The sequence below is a fragment of the Vulpes vulpes genome, chromosome 9 (genome assembly GCF_048418805.1).
Source record: "Vulpes vulpes isolate BD-2025 chromosome 9, VulVul3, whole genome shotgun sequence".
Taxonomy (NCBI): domain Eukaryota; kingdom Metazoa; phylum Chordata; class Mammalia; order Carnivora; family Canidae; genus Vulpes; species Vulpes vulpes.
Window position 1 is genome coordinate 103,991,004 of NC_132788.1, and position 17,416 is coordinate 104,008,419.

General features: G+C 63.7%; 2 protein-coding genes across 3 annotated transcripts in view; one reads left to right on the plus strand and one right to left on the minus strand.

Annotated features, from left to right (window-relative positions):
- The window catches only part of EVI5L (ecotropic viral integration site 5 like), a 30,338-nt gene extending 25,245 nt beyond the window's left edge, over positions 1 to 5,093 (plus strand). For both annotated transcript variants that reach the window (XM_072721559.1, XM_072721560.1), the window contains 7 exons: positions 568 to 696; positions 2,430 to 2,570; positions 2,653 to 2,808; positions 2,924 to 3,070; positions 3,150 to 3,245; positions 3,326 to 3,421; positions 3,577 to 5,093. In XM_072721559.1, the coding sequence (XP_072577660.1) occupies positions 568 to 696; positions 2,430 to 2,570; positions 2,653 to 2,808; positions 2,924 to 3,070; positions 3,150 to 3,245; positions 3,326 to 3,421; positions 3,577 to 3,861 (1,050 nt within the window). In that variant the 3' untranslated portion in view covers positions 3,862 to 5,093. The remainder of the gene's footprint in view (positions 1 to 567; positions 697 to 2,429; positions 2,571 to 2,652; positions 2,809 to 2,923; positions 3,071 to 3,149; positions 3,246 to 3,325; positions 3,422 to 3,576) is intronic.
- Positions 5,094 to 7,860: 2,767 nt separating this feature from the next.
- On the minus strand, positions 7,861 to 12,579 carry PRR36 (proline rich 36). Its single transcript, XM_072721561.1, has 6 exons — positions 12,340 to 12,579; positions 11,796 to 12,070; positions 11,580 to 11,679; positions 11,253 to 11,365; positions 8,878 to 11,166; positions 7,861 to 8,679 (listed from the first exon to the last, which is right to left on the minus strand). The coding sequence occupies exons 2-6, from the start codon at positions 12,061 to 12,063 to the stop codon at positions 8,171 to 8,173; spliced, it is 3,279 nt and encodes a 1,092-aa protein (XP_072577662.1). The 5' UTR covers positions 12,064 to 12,070; positions 12,340 to 12,579; the 3' UTR covers positions 7,861 to 8,170.
- Between the last annotated feature and the right edge of the window lie 4,837 nt (positions 12,580 to 17,416).

Consider the following 17,416-nt stretch of genomic DNA (forward strand, 5'->3'; position numbering starts at 1 on the left):
TCCCAGCAAACTCTTTCTCCATCTCTTCCTGCTTTGAAATGGGGGAGCGATGAGAGGAGGAAGGTGGAGAAAGAGGGGCGGGAGTCCCATAGCCCTGAGCCCCACCCTGCACCCACGCTCCCTTTATGGTTAGGCACTGACCACAGAGCAGGAAGGGTGACTGGAGAACCCCTCCTCCACCCCCACCCCCAACAATCCTGAGAACTAGCCACTGGCATCCCTCAGGGCAGCCTGAGGCCATGGAAAGACCCCTTCAGAAGGTCCCCTCCTTGTGGCTTTCCCAGGAAAGAGGCTAAGCCAGGACAGCTACACCCCTAGGCACAGAGCATCAGAACCCCCATGATGGTGTTCAGCTTTCTCTCCACATGGGCAGAAGGCACAGGATGGGAATCCAGGGTTTCTGCTCACCCCCACCCCATCTCTACCCACAGCCTGAGCCCCTCTGCCAGCCCAGTGGCTTTGAGGAGGCAGGGGTGCCAAGGCCTGGGCCTACAGCCAGCTGGCAGGAAGGCTTTCTGCCCTCCAGCTGCAGCCTGGGGCCCAACACAGCCCTCTGCCTGCCCCCAGGACAACCCGCGCCTCACTGAGGACTTTGTGGCCCACCTGGAGACTGAGCTGGAGCAGTCGAGGCTGCGGGAGACCGAGACGCTGGGGGCCCTTCGGGAGATGCAGGACAAGGTTCTAGACATGGAGAAGGTGCGACTGGGCGGGCAAGCGGGCAGGTGTTCAGGGAACCACAGAGAAGGGGAAGTGAAGGTATTGGGTGCACTTTGGGAAGCATGCGACCAGGCCCTGTCAAGAAGAGGTGACCAGGCCAACCAGCAGGGGTTGTCAGACGCCAGCCCTCCATCCCCCACCCCCGCCCTGGCAGTCCCCGAGGAACCTGGGGAACTTCCCTAACCCACTGGCTCCCCACTTCCTCCGCCATGGTCACCACACAAGGTTCTGGGCCTGTGGGAAGTTGGCCCCTCACCCCAGACCTTCCCAAGCCCCGGAGGTGTACACACATGTCAGGGCACACAAAGCAGATCAACTCCTCAAGGGGCATGCCTGCCTTTGGGCATCAGGCCCAGGGCCAGCAGTGCGGTGGCTTTCATGGGCTTCATGGACAGACGGTCCCACCTGTCTGTGTCTCCCACAGGCCCTGGGCACCAGGATGGAGGTGGGAGGGAGGCCAAAGCTCTCCTCTTCCCCACCCCCATGGCGATACCACCCAGGGGGTGGTCTGACACCACCCTCTCCTGCCTGCTGCCCTGAAAGGGGCCCCAAACTGCCTGGGCCCTTCTCAACTGCTGTCACCTAACTCCATATGGACTCAGCTCCCACAAAGCCACTGGAAAGAGAGGTGCCCAGCCAGCAGAGGGCAGCAGGACCCATTCACACAAGGCAGGAGCCAGGCCCCGCCTCCCTCAAGTTGGCACTATTTTAGGTGTCCTTCCAGGTGGGGTGTCTCTGCCCCATCCATGGGCTTCTCAGTCCCCATCAGCCGGCCCAGAGCTGGGCTTCCCTCCCACCTCCCTCCACATCAGAGGGAAATGTCCACCAGGAGATCTTGCCAGCCCCACCCTCACCCCCACCCCCTAGACTCAAACCTAGGGGTCAGTGGGGACTTCCAGCAGCAAGCTGAATTTTGATCCAAGAGACTGGAGCACAAATCCTTCATCACTGGGCCCTTGGAACGCTGGGCCCCAGCCTAAGCTGGCCCTCCACCTGTTTCAGGGATAGGGGCTGCCTAGACTGATCTGGGGGTGGTGAGGAGCAGGGACAAGGAGCTGCAGCCCTCTCAGCTGCTGCTGAGGCGGGTCCCAGGTCTGATCATGGGTCCCAGGGGACAGACCTCAGATCCCCAGGTGGGGAAGCACCTGTCCTTGCCCGGTCTGCCTGGTGTAATTAGCAGTAACATTTCAGGAGGACACTCACATTAGGGGGTCACCCTGAGACAGTCTAGTGAGAGCAGGTGCCCTTCTTTACACCCATTTTGCAGGCAGAATTTCTGAGGATCTGTCCCCAGGGCCACATGGGTGGGGTCTGCTCCGCATAGGCCACCTGCCCAGTGTATCCTGGGGTCCCGGGGCACCCTCTCTGGGCGGGGCTGCCCGCGGTGGAGCTCAGAGGAACTGTTGCGCCATCGGGGGCGTGTCTTTTTTTTTTTTTTTTTATAAATTTTTTTTAAATTTTTTTTATTATTATTTATTTATGAGAGTCATACAGAGAGAGAGAGAGAGAGAGGCAGAGACACAGGCAGAGGGAGAAGCAGGCTCCATGCATCGGGAGCCCGACGTGGGATTCGATCCCGGGTCTCCAGGATCGCGCCCTGGGCCAAAGGCAGGCGCCAAACCGCTGCGCCACCCAGGGATCCCCGGGGGCGTGTCTTGATCCTGCAGCCAGGGCTGCCTCCGCGGGGCTCTGACCACCTCTCCTCCCCCCAGAGGAACAGCTCGCTGCCCGACGAGAACAACGTGGCCCGGCTGCAGGAGGAGCTGAAGGCACTCAAGGTGCGGGAGGGCGAGGCCGTGGCCTCCGCGCGGGAGCTGAAGCTGCAGCTGCAGGAGCTCTCCGACACCTGGCAGGTGAGGGCCCTAGCCCGGATGCACACTGAGGCGGCCCTGGCCACCCTCGGGGCTAAGACGGACCGCCCGCCTCTGCCTCCAGGCCCACCTGTCCCGCGGGGGCCGCTGGAAGGAGTCCCCCCGGAAGTTGGTCCTGGGCGAGCTGCAGGACGAGCTGATGAGTGTCCGTCTGCGCGAGGCCCAGGCTCTGGCCGAGGGTCGCGAGCTGCGGCAGCGCGTGGTGGAACTCGAGACGCAGGTGGGCCGGAGCGCCCGCGCCCTCTCCGGGGTGAGGTGGGGTGGGGGTGCCGGCGGCCGGGGCGGTGGCTAGCCCGTGACCCCTGCCCCCCCTTCCCCGCCACGCTCGCCCCCAGGACCACATCCACCGCAACCTACTGAACCGCGTGGAGGCCGAGCGCGCGGCGCTGCAGGAGAAGCTGCAGTACCTGGCGGCGCAGAACAAGGGGTTGCAGACGCAGCTCAGCGAAAGCCGCCGCAAGCAGGCCGAGGCCGAGTGCAAGGTGCGCCCCCGCCCGCCGCCCCGGCCCGGCCCTCGCCCCGCCGCGCCCCTTGACCCGCCCTCGCCCCCTCTGCCCCCAGAGCAAGGAGGAGGTGATGGCCGTGCGCCTGCGGGAGGCGGACAGCATGGCTGCGGTGGCCGAGATGCGGCAGCGCATCGCCGAGCTGGAGATCCAGGTGAGCGGCGGGGCCGGGGCGGGGGACGGGCCCCGGGGCGGGCCCTGCCCTGACCCCCCGTGACCTGGCCCGCCCCGCAGAGGGAGGAGGGCCGCATCCAGGGCCAACTGAACCACTCGGACTCGTCGCAGTACATCCGCGAGCTCAAGGACCAGATCGAGGAGCTGAAGGCCGAGGTGAGCGCAGGGCCGCCCCGGCGGGCGCGGGAGGGGCGCAGGGCCCGCAGTGTCCTCCCCGAGGGAGAGCGGGCGGGGAGGAGCGGCCGGGCGGCCGGGGTCCGCGTCCGAGGGGCGGCGGCGCACGCCTTCAGCGCGCCGGTTCCCCGCCCCAGGTGCGGCTGTTGAAGGGCCCGCCGCCCTTCGAGGACCCGCTTGCCTTCGACGGGCTGGGCCTGGCGCGGCACCTGGATGAGGACTCGCTGCCGTCGTCGGACGAGGAGCTGCTCGGTGTGGGCGTGGGCGTGGGCGCGGCGCTGCAGGACGCGCTCTACCCGCTGTCGCCGCGCGACGCCCGCTTCTTTCGCCGTCTGGAGCGGCCGGCCAAGGACAGCGAGGGCAGCTCAGACAGCGACGCCGACGAGCTGGCCGCGCCCTATAGCCAGGGCCTGGACAACTGAGGCCGAGCCCGGCGTGCCGGAGGCAGGGGCCACGGGCCACCGGCCACCGCTCACTCCTCCGCAGGTGGCCGCCCCTGATGAACTCCACGCCCTCCGCGGTCCCGCCCACCCGAGGGCTAGGCCCAGAGCAGCGGGGCGCAGAGGATAGGGCAGCGGTCTGAGGATCCTCAGGGTCCCCCGGCAGGCCCACTCTCCCCAGCAGTGTTTACCCATCTTGGTCTGTACCCCTCCGGGCCAGGTTCCCTGGAGGGTCTGCCCCTCTTAACAGCCAGGGCAGGGGACGACCCAGAGGTCCCAGGACTGGATGAGCAGAAAGCTCCTCCTCCCAGCAGTCCCCCTTCTGGGACAAGGGTGGCCCTGCTGGGAAGGGCTCAGGAGCTAAAGGAGGCCTAAGGAAGAAGGGGCAGCTCTGGGCTAGACGTTACCACCCCCACGATGTCCCTGGGGACCCTTGGTGGCTGGGCACAGATGGCCAGGCTGGGCTTTCCTGCCTGGTGCAGGCATCATGGCCCCTGCAGCAGAAACCAAAGTCCCCCCTACTGTATGCAGGGCCACCTGGGGTGTGAGTGGACAGCGGGAACCGGCCCAGGCCTGGGCAGTCTGTCCCTGCTTCTTGGGGGCCAGAGCAGCTGCAAGGAAGTGAAGAGACCCCCTCTACCCAGCACCCTACATCTTCCTTCGTGAGACACTCCCATCACCTTGTCTTGGCCAATGATGGAGGGGCTCCCCCACCCAAGCTAGCCTGCTCTCTAAGGGGTCCCCAGCCTCCTTGTCTCTCCCTTCCCGGTGTCCCCAGCCCCACCCTCTGGCCAAGGCCAGGCCTCAGGGGAGGAGCCTTCCCAGTGGAGTTACCTCCCCTCGGCTGCTCATGGTGGTCCCGTGGTCTCTGCAGAGGCAGAGCTGAGAACGGTGCCAAAGTCCAACGATGCCCCCAGCCCCTTGCCCCCAGGGCCTTGTGACCCTTGGGCCTGACCCTGTCGGTGCTCCTGGAGCCTGGAGCAGCGTCAAAAGCAATCTCCCTGGCGCTTCCTGGGGTGGGGATCCATGCTCAGTTACCCTTTCCGGTCGCCCACCCCTCAGTGTTACAAAGCCTGGGGACCAGGGTGGGCATCGGAGGGGCTCTCCCATGTGCCCCCCACACTGCCCACCACCATTTTGCACACTGCCTGTTCACACTCCACATGTCGCCCAGGCGGGAAAGATGGAAAATAAAGTGTATTTACACAGTCACAGACAAGGGTACAACAGGCCTGGGGGAACTGCAAGCTGCTCTGAGTCCCAAGGTCCTTGTCCCGAAAAGCAGCCCAAAGGGGGAACAGATTGTCCTTGCCTGTGGGAGCTTCCACAGTCTAAGAAAATCAGAGGTAGAGGGCCCAGCAGGCCCTCAGGGATACCAAAGAGACTGCCCAGGTTGGGGGAAAGGGGTAGCATGGGAGAAAAAGGGCACTGGCTGGTTTGATGTGAACAAATGTTGGGGCTTGGGGGAGACAGTCTTGGGGGACAGGTCACAGAGGACTTCGGATGTCAGACTGACAGCTGGACCCTTTGGTTGCCAATTTTCAAAAGGGTGGCTCTGGAGAAGGTGAGAGTGGGGAGGTATTGGGTGGGAGGCATGATTTTCCACCTGGGCAATTTAGCTTGTGCCTCCCCTGAGAGACACAGAGAATGTGGGGTCCCAGGGCTCCAGGAAGATATGAGATCTGGTTGCTGTTCATTCAGCACACACTTCCCGAGGCCTTTGGGGTGCTCTGCCCTGTGCCTGGCCCTGAGGGGTCCCCAGGGTAGTGGAGACAAACAATGGGGTGGAGCTGCGGGCTGAGCCTGCCTACTAGTGGGGTAAGTGCCCAAAAGAATCAAGGAAGGCTTCCTGGAAGGTGAGGTGGAAGGTGGAGTCATCTCCAAAGGCAAAAGCAAAAAGCAAGGTCAGCAGGAGGCACATGATGCCATTGAAGAAGGAACAGGAGAGAGTGGACGTGGCCAGACTGAGAATCGGCTTCTCAGGAGGCAGAATTTGTGCTCTGAACTGAGGGCACTGGGGAGCCATGGAGGGCTCAGGTGGCAGAGGGGGCACCATCAGACAGATCACAGTGTTGGGGAGTCAGTCAGGTGGCCAGGGTGGAACCCAAACAGCTGGGCAGGAGGGACAGTGAGTATGGGCTCTTCTGGGGGAAGGAGGCCCATAGAGGTGGAAACCTTTGTGGGGTTCCTCATGGAGTTGAGGCAGAGTAGGGGGGGCAGTGGCAGGGAGAAAGGAGGGCTTCCCAGGGGGAGAATCTTAATTGGGTTCAGGCAGATGCTGGCCAGGCCCTGCCTTGTCTACCCAAAGTGCCCCCACCCACAATGGCCTGACACCTGCCAAGCAGCAAGGTGTGACACTGGTTACACACCAGGATGGCCAAGCCTCATGCACTGACCCATCACCCCATACTGAGGTGTCCCCACACCATTCTCAACATACAGTTTTAACACTGAGACCCCCAACCGTTGCTATCTGTCCTGCTCCCACAGGGTAATTCTACACCAGCTGTTCCCCAGAATGGGGCAGGGCCCTGGGGGAAATGTCCAAGGTTCTGCTCTCCTCCATCTCAGGGGCTGGTCTGGATGCCCCGGCTGCCCAGCAGGTCAGGACTCAGCCCCTAGCATCTGAAAACAAGGACACCTGGCTCCTTGCAGGGCCCAGCTAGAAAGAGGATCTAGTTCCCCCCCCCCCCCAACTCCATACACATTGGCCCCAGGGGTAGGTTGCACCATCCCACTTGGAGAAGGTTGATTTTCTCCTCGGACTCTAGGCTAACATCGGGGGTGAGGACAGGCAGGACTTGGTCTGACAGGAACGAGGTTATAGGGCGGACTACAGGGTCTGGGTCTAGGGGCAGAGACAGGGCTGAGGTCCGCCGCTCTGTGCTTTTACCTGCCCTGTTTGTAGTTCCAACCTGGCTCCTGTGGTCGTTCTTACTGTGAAGCAGGAGACCCTCAGGGAGGAAAGGCCCCGGGGTTGCATTTTTGGCAGCAGACACTTGAGAAGGGCCAGGGTGGGGCTAGAAGGGTCCAGGGTCAGGGTGACCCGGGGGGGGGGGGGGAGAGGAAGGACAAGGAATTCTAATAGGACAGACTGGCTTTGCTGAAGTCTCCTGCTGTGGGCACAGGCGAGGATGCCTGGCTGGAGGGGCTTGAGGAGGGCAACCGGAGATGGAGGGAGGGGTGAGGCCCATGGCTTGGGAGGCACAAAGGGCTTGGTGAGGCCACCTGGATGGAGAGGGAGGAGCAATGTGAGGACCTAACCTCGGGAGACACACACACACACAGAATTCTTGGTGAGGCCTCAGCTGGAGGACCCTGTACCCTTCACCAGGTCTTCCTGGGCCCAACTGTAGACCTACCTTCTGCACTGGAGTCCCCCCCAGTGAACGAAGCGCACTGAACCCAGGCTGGGTTGGGAGGGCGCAGGAGGGAGCCGAGATCGCCCTCAGGTCCTCAGCGGCCCGGCCCGGCCCTTGCGCACTCTGGGTGTGCAGGGAAAGGGGGGCGCGCACTGTGAGGAGGGGCCGCAGGAAGGGTCGCCCTGCCCCGGCCCTGGACCTGAGCGAGCCCTTCCCACTCGTTTCGCCCCCCTCCCCGCAAGAGGTGCCGGCTCCCTTCGGGGAGTGTAGAAGATTTCTGGGTCGTTCAACCACGCCGGCCGGGCACGCATCAACTCATCCACGGAGCCGCGCACTACCCCTGGGCCGCTCCTGCGCCTGGCGTTTCCGCCGTAAGTCACAAAGGGAAAAGCCCACGTTCCCGCACGTGCGTGGGGCCGCCGCGCCGGCCCGCGGGGACTCGGCAGCACCAGGTCCCAGCCCAGCCCCGCCTCACGCGCCCATTATCCTTAGTAGGGAAAAGGCATCGCTGCGTTGTGTGCGAGAGGCCTTCAGCCAGAGCCGCGAGCGCCGGCTGGCCCCAGCCCTCCCGCCACCCCGCGGTGGACCCCTCGGCGACTGCGACGCTAAGGCGCACAGGTGCAGTGTCCCGGCTTTATTGCAAACTCGGGCAGCGCACGGTAGACCACACACAGGACCCGGGGCGGGGCCCGGGCCGGGGAGGGGGCGGAGCTCGAGGGGGGAGGGAGCGCGTCCAGGCCAAAGGGGGGGGCTCGAGGGGAAGACCTTGGCCAGAGACGAGGGTGGGTCCCCAAATCTAAGCCTCCAGGGGGCTCGGTCCAGCCAGACGCCTGGAGGAGGGCAGGCAGGCAGTCTAAGACAGAGAGGCGGAACCGGGGGGCGGGTCCTAAGGGGGGAAGGGGTGTGGTGGGCGGGGCTAAGGGTCTGGCTCAGTGGAAGGTCTCCACCTCCACCACCGTCCAGTCACCCTGCGGGGAAGCCACGTCGTCCGGGGAGAAGCTGGTGACCGAGGTGATGCTGGCGCGGGACTCGTCCAGGGGAGACAACAGTTCAGCCCAGCGGCCCAGTTCGGCGTCGCTGAGCGCAGTACGGGCGCCCCCCGCGACGCCGCCAGCCCCCGCGCCCCCTGGGCCGCCGCCGCCGCCTGCAGCACCCTCGGCCGCAGCTAGCAGCAGCGTCCGGCTCAGCAGGTGCTGCACGACGCTCGCTTGCAGCGCCCCCAGCGGCAGCTCGCCCAGGCGCCCCGGCTTCGCTCCACGCGAGGTCGCCCCCGCCCCTACTCCAGCCGCCACCTTCCCACTACCCGCGCCGGGCCCGGGCTCCGGATCCAGCGCGCCCGGGGCGGGGGTCGCCGACTCGGGACCCTCAGCCTCGTAGATGGTGCAGAGGCCGTCAGCGGAGCCCGACCCGGCGGCAGGAGGCCAAGGCAGCGGCGCTCCTGCGGGGAGAGACGCCAGGCTGGGCCTAACCACGCGAAGCGCCGCTCCCGCCACGAGGCCCCGCCCCTTCCCTCAGCTCCGCCCCAGACCCGACTGGCCCGTCCCCCCCCAAGCTGGGAAGCCTCGCCTCCCACCCGCCCCTGCCATCTCCCGACCTCGCTCCTCCCACAGCTCGGCGGGGTCGAGGGGCTGCTTACCTGGGGTGCTGCGGGGGGGCAGCGGCGGAGCGGGACCTCGGCTCCAGGAGGCCGGGTGGCAGGCGGCGAGCTCCGCGTCGGGGGGCGGAGAGGCCGCGGCGCCGCCCTCGGGCCCACTGTCGTAGCCACGCAGCTCCTCCGGCGTGCTGGTGGCGCTGCTGCTGTGGCCCGCCAGATCCGGGCCGCTCAGCGTGCTGGACGGGCTGCGCGAGGGCGGTGGCGGCGGAGCCGGGGCCAGCGCCAGGGTCAGCCGTGGGCCCGGGATGGGGGCATCCGGGCCTGGGGTCGGGGGGCGGCGTGGGGCTTGCAGAGGGGGGGAGTCCGGGGGAGAGGGAGGGGCTTGCAGAGGGGGCAGGGCCAGGGAAGGTGGAGCCTGGGGAGGGGGCGTGGCCAGGGGAGAGGGCAGGGCCTGCAGAGGAGGCAAGGCCAGGGAAGGTGGAGCCTGAGGGGGCGTGGCCAGGGGGGAGGGAGGAGCCTGCAGGGGGAGAGTAGAGCTGGGCAGAGGAGGCAAGACCAGGGAAGGTGGAGCCTGCGGGGAAGGTGTGGCCAGGGGAGAGGGAGGGGACCGTGGAGGGGGTGTGGCCAGGGGAGAGGGAGGGGCCCGCGGGGAGGGTGTGGCCACGGGGGAGGGAGGGGCCCGCGGGGAGGGTGTGGCCACGGGGGAGGGAGGGGCCCGCGGGGAGGGTGTGGCCAGGGGAGAGGGAGGGGCCCGAGGAGGGGATGTGGCCAGGGGAGAGGGAGGGGCTCGCGGAGGCGGTGAGGCAGGGGGAGAGGGAGGGGCCTGAAGAGGAGGCAAAGCCAGGGAAGGTGGAGCCTGGGGAAGGGGCGTGGCCAAGGGAGAGCAAAGGTTCTGCAGAGGGAGTGAAACAGGAGAGAGAGGGGTTTGCAGAGGTGGTGGGAGCACGCTCTGAGAGGGAATGGCCGGCAGAGGGGCTGTGGCAGGAGAAACTGGAGTTTGCTGGGGAGGCATGGTTAGGGGAGAGGTTGGGACTCGCAGAGGTGATGAGGCCAGAGAAGGTGGGGCCTGTGTAGGGAGCCCGGGCGGAGAGGGCGTGGCCTGCAGACAGTGTGCGGCCAGAGGAGGTGGGGTCTGCGGAGGGGGCACGGGCAGGAGAGAGGGTGCAGGCTGCAGAGATGGTGAGGCCAAGGAATATGGAGAGCACAGGGGAGGAGGACCCTGCACAGAGAGGGTGGTCAGAGGACAGGGAGAGGCTTGAGGAGGGTATGCGGCCGGAGAAGTGTCCAGCGCGGGGGGCGTGGTCACTGTACAGGGCGTGGCCTGAAGAGAGGGCGGGGATAAGGAAGGACTGGCCCGTGGAGGGGTAGCAGGCAAAGTGGAAAGACCCGGCAGAGGGGCTGTGGCTTGGGGGGAGGGTGGGGTCAGCAGACATGTTGCTTGAGCAGAAGAGGCTGGTAGAGGGGCCGTGGCTGGCGGTCCAGGAGCCGACCAAGAAGGTGTGGCCAAGGGAGAGGAGCGAGCCAGAAGAGGGGGCAAAGTTGGAGAAGCCTGGGTTGGGGGCATACTCTGCAGAGGGGGTGACAATGATGGAGAGAATGAGGCCTTAATAGTGGTCGTGGGAGAGGTGGACGCCTCCAGAAAGGAGCCACCCAGGGGTGGGGGTGGGGCTTGCGAAGGGGGCGTGGCCGGCGGAGAGGGGAGGGCCTGCGGAGGGAGGGGAGCAGAGGGAGGAGGGGCTAGTGGAAGGGGTGTGGCCAGAGGGCCGGTTAGGGACTGGGAAGGGGGCGTGGTCGGTGGAGAGGGAGGGAGCGTGCCAGGCAGGGGAGTCCCTGTGATTTGCGGAGGCGGTGCCAGTTGGGGGGTTTGGGTCAAACCCGGAGGAGAGGGTGTGGCTAAAGGAGGAGAAAAGCCCTGCACTGGGGTTGCGCCTTTCTTCGCGGGTGTGGACTGGGGAGGGCGCAGAGCCTGCAGCCCTTTCGACTTGGGCTGCGAGGGATGCCCCAGAGCCCGGGGTGTCCCACTTGGCGAGGTCCCGGGGCGGGGCGAGGCCCCGGGGCGGGCGGGGGAGGACTGGGGAGTGGCGCTGGAGCCCGAGGGGCGCGAGGTTGGCCTCTGGAGGCCTCCGCCGGCGCTGGGTCGCCTCCTGGTGGCGGGACTCGGTTCTGCGGGACCATGCTGCGGGGGGCTGCTCACGGATTTCTTGGGGGCCTCGGTGGGAGGCCGCGGCCGGGCACTCGGAGCTGCCCGAGCGACACCCACTTCAGCACCTGCAGCTCGGGACCGACGAGAAGTGGCTGGGGAAGGGGCGCCTGGGGAGGGCCCGGAGGAGTCTGGGGACAAAGCAGAAGGCCAGAGGGTCACAGATACTTCCGGCTGGTCCCCTTCAATGCCCAGGCCTCCTCCCCAGGCCACGTACCTCTCCGTGCCCCGGCGCTCAGCGCGCTTCTTCTGGGTGTTTCTGGAGCTCTTCCTCTGGCCACAGGTTCCTCAGCTGGGGGCCGAGGCCCCTTCTGGGCAAGAGAGCCTAGCCTAGGGACGGGAGAGGCCACCCTCAGGACAGAGCTCCTTGTTTTCTCGCAAGTCCACATTTTCCCATTTATGCCCCCTCTGCAGACCAATAAGAGCTTTCACTCAAAGTGCGCCCAGTGACCTGCAAATGCCCCCACTCCCCAATTCATGCGTAAAATTAAGTTTGCAGATAGGGACACTAACCCTTGCCAAAGGGACTGGGGAGGCATTTTACCTGCTGGTCCCGCTGGCACGTCCCGGGCTAGAGATAGAGCCCGGGGCTGGGGTCTTGGCAGGGGCCCGCTCCCCTCTCCCAGCAGCCGGGGGCCTGGAGGCTGCGGGGAGAAGACCAAGTTAAGGCGGTGCCCCCAGAAAGGAAGGGGAGGCTGGAGCCTCAGAAAGAAGGGGGGCAGGAAGATGAGGTCTGAATGGAGGAAAGAGGGTGGGGTACCTGGACTCCGGGGGCCTGTCCCAGCGCTCCGCGTTGGTCCTCCCCGGGGACCAGCCTCTGGGAGAGCGGGTGCCCGGATACCCCCTGCTCGCTCGGCCAGGGGCCCTCGCCCGGCAGCTCCCGCGGCTCCCAGAACTCGGAGGGCCGCGCTGGTTACTGGGGGAGGGGGTCGAGGAGACCCTGGGGGCCTGGGGGTCGGAAGGCCGGCAGGGCGAGGAGCCGTGGTCCGCGAGGCGGCCGCTGCCCTGCCCTTGTCCCTCTTGTCCATCCCGCACCTGATGAGGAGACAGACGGATCAGCATCCCAGCCCCTGCACTGCTGCGCTCCTGCAGGGATCCGGGTCCTGGCACCTCGCTGCCCACCCGCAGGCGCCCAAACCTCGGCCTCGGTCCACTTGCCTCCCACCCACTCACCCGCCCAGCTGCCCAGGGTTGTCCCCTAGCGCCACCCCCACCGCCTGCCTCCACAGCTGAGGCCCTGCCGGCTCCAGCCCGCCCGCCTCCGCTGCCTTTCGGGACCCGAGCCCCACGCCCCTACCCCTCACCCCTTGGGCGACCCCAGCCTCGGGAACAGGGGGGTGCCGCAGGCTCCAGCTGAGGGGGACGGGAGCGCACGCCCGGGTTCCTTCGCCGCCCTCCCCGAGGATGCGGGCACCTGCCGGGAGGAGGAGCGGCCCCGCGGCCCGCCGTGGAGCTTCGGGGAGACAAAGAGCCGCGTCCGGGGCCCGTCCCCCTCCCCCCGCCGGGCCCGGGTCGGCGCCGCCCGCTCCACCTGCTCGCGCCGCGCTCACCTCCGGCTCCCGCCGCCCGCCGGTCCACGCTGGGTCGCCTGGGGTGGGGCCGCGCGGGAGCGCCGGGGCTGCCGCCGGCCGCGGGCGGGCGAGGGGAGGGGGCTGCGGGCGGTGGCGCGGGGAGCCGGGCCCGCCCCTCGGCCGCGGACTGGGAGACGGGGGCGCGCGCGCTCGATCCAGACCCGGGAGGCGGCGGGCGGGAGCGCGCCGGGGGCGGCGGGGAGAGCGCGGCGGGAGGAGGGGCGGCTGCTCCGCCGTGAGCCAGAGGGCCCCAGACTCCCAGGCTCCGGGGCTCCGGGGCTGGAAGCCCTGGGGGGCTCGACGGGGCCCAGCGCCTTCCTCCCGGCACACACACCTGCCCAGGCCCCCACCCCAACCACCTGGCGCCCGAGGCCCGCCTGGGCGAGGATAGGCTGCGCCCTGGCAACCGGGGGGCGGGACCACCGTGCCTCGTGCCCAATCAACCAATCCGGCCCTCGGGGTCCCCGGTCCCCGTCCTCGCCTTCGCGACAGCGGAGGCTGGGCCCCCGCTGGGTCCTCGGGGGGCCTCCGCGCCTCTCACATCCAAGGCTTTTCCCAGACCTCAGAAAACCCCTACTTGGGGGGCTCAGTACAGGGAGAATGCAGCCTTGGGAATTTAGGAGTGGACTCGGATTTGGGGAACACAAGAAGAAAGGAAGGATGGGGAGGGGAAGACCGAACTGGGAGAGGTGACCCCGCCTTTTGCAGGGCAGAGCACCCCCACTCTCCGCACCCTCCTATGTCACATGCAAAAGCGAAGTCGGTCGCCTGGGTGGTTGAGTCGGTCGAGCGTCTGCCTTCCGCTCAGGTCACGATCTCAGGGTTCTGGGATCCAGCCGGGCATCCGGCTCCCTGCACAGCGTAGAGCCTGCTTCTTCCTCTGCCCCCTGCCCTGGCTTTCTCTCTCTCTCTCTTTCTTGCAAAAAAAATAAAATCTAAAAATAAGAGAAGACGAAGAAGAAGAAAAATGAAAAACCAAAGTCAAGTCAGCAAAGGCTTCCTGTCAGAGCCCAGCTTGGGGGCGTGGGTGCTGTTACAGGATTGGGCGTGGGGTGGGGTGGAAAGGTGTCAAACTGAAGCACGGAGGAGCAGAGACCAACCTACCGGAGGCTGCCCAGCACAGCCGGGGGAAGGGACCCGTCGTTTTGGTGACTTTACCAACTCCTACAGGGGTCTCAGCGGTGGGCCCAGACAGGGGACTGTGGCATGGAGGAGGAGCAAGTGTGAAGGTGGAGACACCATCCTCAGCTGCCTTGCACTGGCCAACGGATGCCAGGTGCCGTCCTGCACCGCTGCTTATTGCTAGGCCACCTACCCACTACAGCCCCCAACCCTGCCCACCCTACACATACACAGTGCTTTCTGCCCAGATTCCTCCTCTCTCTGGACCTAACCACCCCCTACCCCATCCCAAAGAACCAGCGCCTTCTACCCATCTGGAACTGGGGGGCTTCCATGCCCAGGACAAGAAGGGCTGGCACTTGGCACCTGGTTGCACCTGTCCTGGAGGGATGATGGGTGGGGGGATAGACCTAACTAAGGTGTGGCTGGAAGCAGGGGTTTGGGTTTTTTCACCTCAGGAGTTGTGCTCACAACTGAGGTTCAGGGAACCCTCCCTCCAGCCTGGGAGGGGTGTCCCTTCCTCTTTCCTCAGGACACTGCCCTTCAGCTTGGATCATTCTAGCCCTCACCTCCTCCTCAAGTCTTCTGAGTGTCACCTGTGTAAGCCCCTTCTCGCGTGACAGCAGCCTGGTCCCCCCAGCTGCTCACCTGCCCACTCACCAGCAGTGCCCTTCAGAGTGAGTCATGTCCACCCACCCAGATGCCTGCCTCCTACCTTTTATAGTGCAAGGTCCCTTCAAGGCTACTCTGAACCCATCTTGCATTTCACTGGGATCTGGACTCTGCCCTCTTTTAAGAACGTTCCAAATGTCCATCAACAGGGATGGATTACACAAACCAAAGTAGACCCTACAATGGAATACTCCTCAGCAATAAAAAGCAACAAACTGCCAAGACACTCAAAACAGGGACTCATCTCAAACACATCCTCCTGAACAAGACACACACACACACACACACACACACACCATGCACTGCCTGATTCCATTTATACAACATACCAGAAAATGTAAGCTAATCTACAGCAACAAAAAAACATATCAGTGGTAGCTGGGGCCAGTGGCGGAAGGAGACTGTTGAACCACTCATTGTAGCCATTCTCAGATTCCTGACCCTCAGAAATTGTGTGAGACAATAAATGCTGGTGGTTTTCAGCTGCAAGGACTGGGGGTAACTAAACAGCAATAGATAACTGTCTCACGTTCACAAAACCTAAAAAGCTGGGTGTTAAGTAACAAGTGTTGGTGAGGATGTGAAGAAATTGGAACCCTTCTGCACTGTTGGTGGGAATACAAAATGGTGCATCCACTGTGGGAAACAGTATGGCAGTTCCTCCAAAAATTAAACAATTAAAGAATTATCATATGATCAAGCAATCCCACCCCAAAGAATTGAAAGCAGGAAGAAAGACAGAGACAGAGAGAGAGAGAGAGAGAGAGAGAGAGAGAGAGAAAGAGAAAGAAAGAAAGAAAGAAAGAGAGAAAGAAAGAAAGAAGAAAGAAAGAAAGAAAGAAAGAAAGAAAGAAAGAAAGAAAGAAAGAAAGAAAGAAAGAAACTCAAAGAGACATGTGCACATGCATGATCATAGCCACAGCATCCACAGTGGCCAAAACGTGGAAGCACCCCAAGTATCCACTGACGGATGAATAGATGAACAGAATGTGGGCCAGACGTACAATGGAATATTTCTCTGTGTTAAAAAGGAAAGACATCCTGACACCTGCTACAACGTGGATGGGCCTTGAGGATATTGTGCTCAGTGACATAAGCCAGACACAAAAGGACACATACTGTACGATTCCAATCCTATGAGATTTCTAGAAGAATCAAATTCATAGAGTAGATGGTGGGAGCCAGGGGCTGGGGGCGGAGAGGTGGAGTTAGTGTTTCGTGGGGACAGAGTCTCTGTTGTGCAAAATGAAAAGTGCTCCGGAGATGGAAGGTGGTGCTTTTTTTTTTTAGATTTATTTATTTATTTATTTATTTTTAATGCCACTGACCTGTACACTTAACAGTGGTTACAGTGGTAGGTTCTATGTTAGTGGTATTTTACCACGATCTTTTTATTTTTTATTTTTTATTTATTTATTTTTTACCACGATCTTTATAAAAGTGTGCTTATTATCAATGTGGAAAAACTCATGCGCTACCAATGGGACCGTAAAGCAGACGGTTTTTTCGGAGAACAACTGGAAAGCATAGTGAGTATGTGTGTCCCATGACGTAGCCATTCTACTCAGGCGTCTAACCCTGTGTCAGGGGCCCCCGGAGCCCCTCTATATCATCTGAGCACCCACAGTTCCAGGTCATGATCCTGGGGTCCTGGGATCGAGCCTTGTGTCATGCTCATGGGCTCTCTCTCAAGTAAATAAATAAAATCTTAAAAAAAAAAAAAAAAGGGATGCTCACTCCAGCATAAAGCTGTAACCCCCCACCCTCACCCCCAGGGCATGGATCCCAAGGAGCTTCTCCAGAGGCAGGAAGGGGTGTGGGAGGAGAGGGAGAAACTCTTCCATCTCAGATGGCCCAAATTGACACCTGGCCCATGTTTCCAACTTGACCCTGCTTAGTTATAAGCACAGCACTTGTCACAGACACAGGTGTTGTTTCTTGGGGTATCTGCGTGCTTACCTCTGTGCTTGCTGCCCCCACTTGGGGAGAAGCTCTGAGAGAGAAGGGGGCCTTGTTTATCTCATCCTCGCCATCAAAGTCTGTCTTGGGGCTGCCTGGGGTGGAGAAGTTTCATCCCCGAGGGTGGTGCCCATCGCAGGGCTTCACAGAGGAACCTGGTGGGGGTGGGGGTGTCATCCCAATCCTCAAGGTTTGGATTCTCAGACCTCTGGCTGTGTCTAGTGAACTCACGGGCTTCTCTTTCCCTTGGGGGAGGGATCTCATTGTCCCACTCTGTCGAGGTCCCCTCTCCCCTGAGTTTCCCAGAGAGATCAAGGTTCATCAGATGCCTCCAGGGTGAACTGGGTGCTTTGCTAGTCTAAGACCCAGCTCAGGCCTCCGTGGCTGGGGAGGAACGAGGGGGAGGGGTGGGGAGGCAGTCATCCTTTCTAGAAGCTGGCCTCCCAGACTGGACTCCAGCCCCGGATCCCCTGTGCTTCCCCGCACCCCACCTCCCACCCGGTAGACCTGGGAGCAGCTTGCTCCCATCCCTCCCCCAGAAGGCCAGAGCAGGTCTCAAGGTCTGGGCAGGGTCAGACACATAAGCACCCTGCTTCTGCTCAGCTTCCCGGGGCTGTGGTCAGAGCAGAGAAAGGGCAGCTGCCTTCCTTCCCGGGACTCTGTTCACTGGTTCCTTGCTTGTGCCTGAAGGCCAGGTGGCCGCACCTTGGGGGGGGGGGGGGGGGGGGGAATAGGCCCTTCACCTGTTCCTGATGGGGTCTACACAGCCTGGGTCCTGGAGGGAAGCCCACAGGCTGGTTTGGGGAGCGCAGTGCCTCCCAGCCCCTCAGTCCCCCCGACTGCAGCCGGCCCCAAGTTCTAAGACCCCTGCCCCCGCGGCCCGCCCCTCACCCACCTGGGGGGTGGGGCCGGCCTGGGACTGTCCTCCTCCGCAACCCCGCGCGCCCGGAGTGGGGGGCGACCCGGGAGGGCCCACAGGGAGGCGGGGCCCGGCCGGCCACGGGGCGGGCGGGGCGGGGCGGCTCCCGGGCTCCTGTCCCGCCCCCCGCCCTGACTC